The 8,476-nt window shown below is 51.4% G+C and overlaps 1 protein-coding gene across 1 annotated transcript in view; it reads left to right on the top strand.

Annotated features, from left to right (window-relative positions):
* Positions 1–93: 93 nt before the first annotated feature.
* RCOR1 (REST corepressor 1) overlaps positions 94–8,476 on the top strand; it is a 139,608-nt gene continuing 131,225 nt past the window's right edge. Inside the window, exon 1 of the mRNA XM_009999808.1 lies at positions 94–205. Coding sequence (XP_009998110.1) covers positions 94–205 — 112 coding nt within the window. The remainder of the gene's footprint in view (positions 206–8,476) is intronic.

The following is an 8,476-nucleotide window of genomic DNA, read 5'->3' as shown; positions in this document are numbered from 1 at the left end:
CATGGGGACATAGGGTCAGGGGTGCATGGGGTTCCCGGGGATAAGGGAGGGTCCCGGGGGCGTGAGGTCCTGGGAACATGGTGTTCTGGGAGTATGGAGTCCAAGGAACTTGTGGGATCAAGGGCACATGGGGTCCTGGCGGCATGGGGTTCTGGGGACAGGGGGTCCTGGGCGTATGGGATCCAGGGGATAGGGGGTCTTGGGGGTATGGAGTCCAGGGCACATGGGGTCAGGGGCATATGGGGTCCTGGAGGCAAGGGATCCCAGGGGCACAGGGTCCTGTGGGCATGGGATCCGGGGGATACATGGTTCTAGGGATATGGAGTCCAGGGCACATTGAGTCAGGGGCACATAGGGTCCCAGAGGCATGGGATTCTGGGGGCAAGGGGTCCCAAGCCTGTGGGATCCAGGAGCATAGGGTTCTGGGGATATGGGGTCCTGGGGGTATGGAACCCAGGGCACATGGGGTTAGGAGCACACAGGATCCAGGGGATATGGGATCAGGGGCACATGGGGTCCTGGCAGTATGTGGTGCAGAGAGCATAGTCTCCCAGGGGCATTGGTCCTGAGTCTGTGGGATCTGGGGCACACAAGGACCTGGACACATGGGGTCCTGAGGGCATGGTGTCTGGCCACAGGGAGACCTGTGCACCGGGGCTTTGGCACACCCGGGCTCCTGGGCAGAGGAGGCTGCGGGGACACAGGGTCAGGGGTGCACGGGGTCCCGGGGCCGTGGGGACATAGGGTCAGGGGTGCATGGGGTTCCCGGGGATAAGGGAGGGTCCCGGGGGCGTGAGGTCCTGGGAACATGGTGTTCTGGGAGTATGGAGTCCAAGGAACTTGTGGGATCAAGGGCACATGGGGTCCTGGCGGCATGGGGTTCTGGGGACAGGGGGTCCTGGGCGTATGGGATCCAGGGGATAGGGGGTCTTGGGGGTATGGAGTCCAGGGCACATGGGGTCAGGGGCATATGGGGTCCTGGAGGCAAGGGATCCCAGGGGCACAGGGTCCTGTGGGCATGGGATCCGGGGGATACATGGTTCTAGGGATATGGAGTCCAGGGCACATTGAGTCAGGGGCACATAGGGTCCCAGAGGCATGGGATTCTGGGGGCAAGGGGTCCCAAGCCTGTGGGATCCAGGAGCATAGGGTTCTGGGGATATGGGGTCCTGGGGGTATGGAACCCAGGGCACATGGGGTTAGGAGCACACAGGATCCAGGGGATATGGGATCAGGGGCACATGGGGTCCTGGCAGTATGTGGTGCAGAGAGCATAGTCTCCCAGGGGCATTGGTCCTGAGTCTGTGGGATCTGGGGCACACAAGGACCTGGACACATGGGGTCCTGAGGGCATGGTGTCTGGCCACAGGGAGACCTGTGCACCGGGGCTTTGGCACACCCGGGCTCCTGGGCAGAGGAGGCTGCAGACATGCAGGTCCCTGGGCACAGGGGGTCCCGGGCAGGTAGTGTCACACCCCTTCCCTGCCCTGGCCCGTGGCAGTTCCTGGCTCAGTGGTGGTCCTGGCTGGAGCCTGGCAGTGCTCTGCACTGCGGCTCCCGCGTGTGCGCACACGTGCCTGCTGTGAAACTTGTGGCCCTCACTTGTCATCTGACAGTGACATTTGCCCGCAGCCCGTCCCGCTCACAGTCACCCATCAAGCTCTGGCTACAGAGAAGCAGGGAGACTGTTGTGGTGTGGGGTGAGCCTGGCACTGCTGGCAGCCCTGCACCAGAGACTCCCTCCCTCGGGCACCTGCAGTCCCTTGCCCCTAAAATGCCTGTGTACAGGTACCAGCCATGCACTGAAAAGGCAGGTGCTGCTGTTACTGGGATCTGCTCTCTCTAATGACCTCCTTACTGACAGCAAATCCTGGTATCTGCTCCATCCTTATGCCCCTCTCCAAGTCAGTTCAGAGCATTTCCCTCTTTGGCACCACGTGTTTGTCCCCCAGCTCTCCCCCTCTTGCAACCATGGCCCTCTCAATCAGGAGGGTGTGATCAGACTCTCTGCATGCAGGCAATGCTTGTCGCTGTCAGGTTCATGGCCAACAGCTCTGGTCTCTTCATCCTTGGAGTTCCCCAGCCTTTCCATCACGAGCATGGAGTGCAGCTTCTGCTGCTCACTGCTGGAACAGGCAACACTTTCTGCATGTCCCAGCACGGTGTGTATGGACACACACAGGGGGATTGCCAGGCATCTGCTGAAATGCCCTGATGCTCTGCAGCCCTCTCTGCAAAGCTGCTTGGGGCAGCAGGGAGGGAACCCTCACTGTGCTGTCAACCCTCCCCTTGACTCCAGTGAGAATGATGCTGGCAAGGAACAACTGCTTTCTTTGTCATGCCTCTTCTGAACGACCATTCAGCTGGGGAAACAATGCTTAAACTGTGCTAGGTTTGCTTTGTGAGGCACTTCACGTGCCTCATACCAAAACCCAAGGGCCCGTGGGAGGGGATGCAGGCAGGTGGGCAAGCTGGGCAGGAGCTGCACGCTGCTGTCACACTCAGAAATGCCCAGTGACCACATCTGAGGGAAGAGAAATCAGGATGTGCCCTGAGCTGCTTTGCTGGAGAGAATTACACCTGGCGTTGGTCAGTGCGATTGGTCACCTGAGGGTTCTTGTGGATCCACTGCAGGTCCTGGCATCTCAGGTGTCAGCTGCAGCACAGAAAATCCTCTTCCATTGCTCGTGTCTGATTCCAGATGAAAACTCATTCAAGGCAGCCGCTTCTGCCACTCCCTGCTGTGGCTGGGGCACGCGCCTGTCAGTGGCATCCCAGTACTGCAGGCACAGGATAACTAGTACCAAAGGGCAGGATCAGAAGGAATTGTTTAAAAATAACTAATTCTATAGCCTTTCCTTTGTGTCCAGTGCAACCTCACCTGCCCATGCCTCACTGCCCATCACTGGTGGCAGTGGTACCTGCCACATCAGTGTGCTGCCCGCTCTGGGAGATGGCCCTGCCCCACCACAAACCCTAAATCCTTTCCTGGACAGGACATTGCCATCAATTTGGATGTCCAGCATGGTGACAAGGCAGGCTGTCCAGCCCCTTCTACTCATCCTCCACACGTGACTGGGTAAGCCAAGTGGTGTTGGAGCCCCCAGGTAGGGGCTTAGTGTAGTCACAAAGCCAAACAGGCTTCTGTGTAGGAAATTAATGTCTCTGGTGTGGAAGTGGGACCGTTTTTCTTAAGCCAAGCTCTCCTGTGGAGGTGGGGGAATCAGCTACAGCTGTAGGGTGCTTCAGACCCCAGCAAACAGACCAGAGCATGCTGAGTGCTTGTGGTCTCACAACTGGTGGGTAACCCAGAGGCTGGCCCATGTTTGCAAAAATGTGTTTGTCACATACATTTGAACCAAGACCCTGCCCACAGGACAGGCAGCCTGTTTGTGGGCTGCACTGGAGTCTTACAGTATACAAAAGTATTATGTGTGTCCCCAAAATTATTTACAGTGAGCCCAGCACTCCTGACACAGCACAATAGCCCAGAAAGTTTTGAATGTTGTGATATATATTTTATGTGCAGACCCACAGATGTGCCTTGTTTGTTTGTTAGTAGTCCAGCCTGGGTTTAATCAGTTTGAATTAAGTAACTGATCTGATTACTGATCCGACTATGAGAGGGCTTATCACAGGTTCCTTGGCACATGATGAAGATTACTCTGTTGGTGCGACCATGTCCAAGTAATGTGACGTGGTCTCTCAGAGCTATTTATTTCTTCACCCTTCTCCAGGATGTTGATCCTTTGGTTTCTCCAGCCAGTGACCGATGAAAACTGACTTAACACCATTGAAACCCAGCCATGTTATGGGACAAAGGGAAAAGCTCTGCCAGTTCTGTTGCAGATGTCATTTGTTTCCAGAGGTTTTCATTGAATTGAGGGCAGGATCATATTGACTTAATGGACACGACTGTGGGTATAATTAAAAGCAGTAGGAAAATAGGCAGTATCAGTGAGCACACTGAACATGGTTAATGTTTAGTGCTGGTTTTGAGCAAGAGATGTAAGTGGGTGAGGAGTACATCCCTCATTTTTGAAAAGGACTGAAAAATCTAGGGTTTACTCCAATCCTTGCAAGGATTTTGTGTCTGGGTTTGACCCTGAACATTTACCAGTCTCCTCTCTCAAAAGCAGACTCGGTACCAAAGGTCAGTGGAGTTCAGACAACAGCCCCAGACCCATGGTGGGCTGGAGCAGCAGAGCTGCTGCTTGCTTCAAGCCTCTGGCTCTGAGGTCTTTGTCAACAAGATGGATAGAAATGCCTAATGTCCCACTTAGCTAAAATTAAACCTCTTCAAAGAGAAGCAATGTGTGAGCAGAGTCAGGGGTTGCAGTAGGGATGCTGGGCTGGGATACACATGCTGCCTGTCCCTCTGCCACTGCAGGTGCATCATTGCTCTCCAGTTCAATTTCACTGCATCACCAGCATTTCATCTGCAGAAGGGGTGCAGTGACACTGCTGCGACCACCCTGTGTTAGCCTGAGAGCTCTTTAGGTCAAGGATATTTCACAAGTATATTGGTTTGGTCCTTGGGGCCCTGAGCTGCGGGCAGTCACTAGATGGGACTTGTTCACGGTGAGTCTATGCCAGGCAAAGAGGCTGCTGGCAGCCCCAGGCATCTCTGGTTAGCTGTGATGAATAGTAACTGTTGCTGACACCTCGTGGAAGCGCTTAGGCACACATTTTCTCTACAAACCTTTCTGTTTCGTTTCCTCTGCTGTTGCTGGTTCCCTGCTTGTGGAGCTCACTCGTTATTTTTGTCATTTCCGGAGCACCCAGCCAGGGAGCAGGCAGGGTCCTTGGCAGCCTGCAGGACCGGGATGGGAGGAGGAGCTGTGGAAAACTGTCCAAGGATTGTCCTTTCCCTTCCGAAGAACGAGGAGGGCACATCTCCTGCCTGCCTGGTGGTGAGAGCAGTGCACCATGGATGTCTGTTGCACGTCAGATGTGGAGAGGAAAGCACCCCACTCCTATCCCCACCTCTGAGTCTGTAATACCTATCACTCACACGCTTTTCCCGTCTCCGTTTTTCAGGGGGGGGCATTTGGGCAAGCAGCTGCTGCAAATCACTCCAATGATTCATTTCAGAACCTTCAATTGCTTTGAAAAAAGACACGGATGTTTTCCTGGGAAGCAGGAAAATATTTTCATTTGAGAAACAAGACCTCTGAAGATGCCACAGGGAGTTGGTGGTGCTCTGGGATGGGGTGTTGCTCCTGGCTCCATTGCTGGAACCATCAGACAACATCACTATGTCCAGGGGAGGAGTCATGGCCTTGAACCCTGTTCTAACCACTCACCCCGACACTGTCTCTTTCAGAATCCACTTCTTCTTCCTCCTTTTTACTACAGTCACTCTCTACTTGCCTGACTTTGTATGAACCATCATTTCATATCAAGCCTGAGCTTGCCATAGCCCTGGCTGGTTTGCTTGCTCTGCTGAGTTACAAGATCAGCTCCATTCTGACCCACTGCATGAAAGAAAATCTGCTTTGGAAACAGCAAAGCAAACAAGCCTTCTCCTGTTACTCTTGTTTCCTGGCTGCTGCTGAGCCAATGTGACACCCTTCCAAAACCCTGTATCCCAAATGACACTTGGGAGCCCAAGTGAAGCTCAGAAACTCTTCATTTTGGAAAGGAAATCTCTCCACTGGCTCTGGAGGAAGTAACTACTTAGTGTGAGGGTTGACCACTGTCAAGTGTCAGTCCTGGCTGATGGGAAATTGAATAAATGGTTCAACTGGTGTCACAGATCTGTTGAGGCTGTCAGTGTCCACTGATGGGATAACACAATTTTTAAGGCTTTGAGGCTTATTTTAAATTCTGGTTCCCTGACAGAAGAGTGTTCTGGCAGAAGTGAGGTGGGCAGCATGGTGATACATACCTTCAGCTGTAGCTGTCTCACAAGACCTGAGGGATGGTCACAAGCTATGGTCAGTCTCCTCTTTATTTCAACTCATTTCACAGGCCACCCCTCATTTGACCGGCCACCCCTCATTAAGCCTTGATTTTGGCACCTGTAATAAATGAGCCATGTTCATCCTTTCTGAAGCCTTGAGAAACTGCCAGAGCTGCAGCAGAGATTAAATTTGATTCAGTATGTTACAGGAGGAAGCTGAAAAATGTACTCATCCCTGAAAAGATGAAAAGGGAGTAGGCACATTTTGGGGAGCCTTTCTGTTTCATAAACAAGCAGATGAGAGGGGTCAGAGAGCTGGCGCCTGTGGATCATTTTGGCCTTCAGCTTAATGTTGGTTGTTAAAAATATTATCCCAGATGTATTAATACGACCAGACTGGATTGCATCTGAGCTGAACATCGTGAGCCTAAGGCAGGACATAAATATAGAAGCCAAACAGCCTGACATAAGAGTCATCTGTCCTCTTCTACACAAGAAGTGAAGGGGAAAGAGAGGGAACTTACTCTGTTGGAATTTTTAGATGCTTTCAGGCATTACCCTGAGCCCCAGGGAGGGCCTGCCTAGGGGTCCTGGGGCACAGGAGACCCCACATATCTCTCACTAAGCCTTTAGCATGCTGTGCCACAGGACTGCATGCTCAGCACATTTTTAACCTGGGGTTAGCTTTGCCTAGACAAGGTCTGCAATCAGGAATGACTATTTGTTTGATGTGTTTGTCTAACAGGATTACCCTTATCATAATGACACAGCAACCTGGCCTTGGCAGAGCAAACCCCAAGGGCTCGAGGGGTTAAACCTTTGCCTTCCTTGTCCCAGACGTGCACAGTGTAGCTTGTCCCTGTTACCATGAAATATCCAGCTGGTGCTTCAGTTGGCATTCAGTGCTCTGCTTTTGAAAGTCCCGTGCCATGTACCGTTGGCTGCTGACATCACACTTGGCAGTTCTGTCTCCACACCTGAAAAAAAAATCAGTAATATTCAAAGGTTAGAAAAATGATGCAGTGTTTTGCAATTAATGAATGAGATGGCTTCCCCTTTGGAAAATGCTCTGAGCAGATGTCTGATTCAATTTAGAGTGATTTTTTTGCCCTCTAATTCCCTAAGATAAAGTAATAAAACACTGAGGTACTTGCTTTTTGCATTGTATATCATGGACATACCTAAAACCATTACAAAAGCATCTGTTTGTCTCTAAAAGTGTATCTGTGATTATTAAAAGACTGGCTAAAAAGTCTTGAGGAAAGTGTAGGCTGAAAGCTCCATTTTCCTGCAGATAAGAAGGATAAAGGCTTTGCTAAAGCAGAGCCTGACACTGATGAATATTGGTGCCCAGGCTTGTCCACCTCAGTTTCTGGCAGGATTAGGGGGTAGCTCCTTGCTCTCTGGCAGTGTCATTTTAACCCCAGCACTTCTCAGGCCAGCTGACATGAGCCTGGCCTCACCAGCTCCCTGGGAGCTATTTGGGGAAGCAGAACCTGCCACTTGCTATTTGCTGATTCCAAGTCAGATCCTCTATTTATAATGCGCTATAATTGGCTTTAATGAAACTTGTGGTCCCCCAGTTTGTAAGGCCCCAGGACTGCTGGTGCAGCAGCACCCTAGTGCCAGGGGACAGTGCTGGGGATGCTGAGGTGGCTCTACATAAAGCTGAGAGACGTGCAGGTACGTAGGGTGAGCCGTGTGTTCACAGGCTCCTGGTTTCTGGAGCAGGTTGTACTTGTCAGGGCTGTGTAGATGCCCATCTCCAGCTGAGTTCTGGGGGGATGGAGCCTCTGTGGAGCAAGGCAGAGAGACATCTTCCTGCTGCAGCAGCATCTCTGAGGAGCTATGCTGCAGGGAGTGTTTCTGTAACCATCCTTTTTCCCCCCAAGGCATTTATAGCTGGGATGTGAGCAGGGCTCTGGGACTCAGAAATTACCTACTCAACCATTAGGACTAAACAATTTAAATTCACCTCTGATTACTGTATATTTAATTTTGGTGGCACATGCTGTTAGGAGTGAAACTGTCCTGACCTTGTAGCTCTTCACAGGGCAAATCCCTCCTATCTAAGAAAAAGCAAAACAGCCACCTTACTTTTATTCAGAAGCAGGTACATATAGTACAATGCTTATCCAAGGATGCTAATTGTTCTGGTTTTGCTGGATAAATCCCTCTGCCACTTGAATCATAAGACATGATAGATACATAGCCAAGCAGAAAGAGTTAATAAATAAATAAATAATGAAGAAAAAATTGGCTAACGTTTTGCATGTCATTGATGACCTATTTTTATTCCCATTTGTTCGTTCTCTTTGCTCTTGGCTGCCACTAGGTCTGTTGAAATAACAAACAGGGGTGAGGAAAGGGGCCAGCTCTGTTATGAGCTTCCTCCAGTGGGAGCAGCTGCGTTTCAGCAGTTAACTCTGACTGCAACTACAGCCTGGCCAGGCAGTTCATCTGTCACACACGTCCCATAGGAAGCCTTCCCCCCACCCCCTCCAAAAAAGATTGGATTCGCAGTCAAAAGCCTTTTTGCTGCAAAGCGGTGTTTGCAAAGAGTCTCTCTTT

Source organism: Chaetura pelagica, unplaced genomic scaffold (genome assembly GCF_000747805.2).
Source record: "Chaetura pelagica isolate M959 unplaced genomic scaffold, ChaPel_1.0 scaffold806, whole genome shotgun sequence".
Lineage (NCBI taxonomy): Eukaryota > Metazoa > Chordata > Aves > Apodiformes > Apodidae > Chaetura > Chaetura pelagica.
Note: the sequence above shows the minus strand (reverse complement) of the source record. Positions and strands in the feature narration are given on the sequence as shown.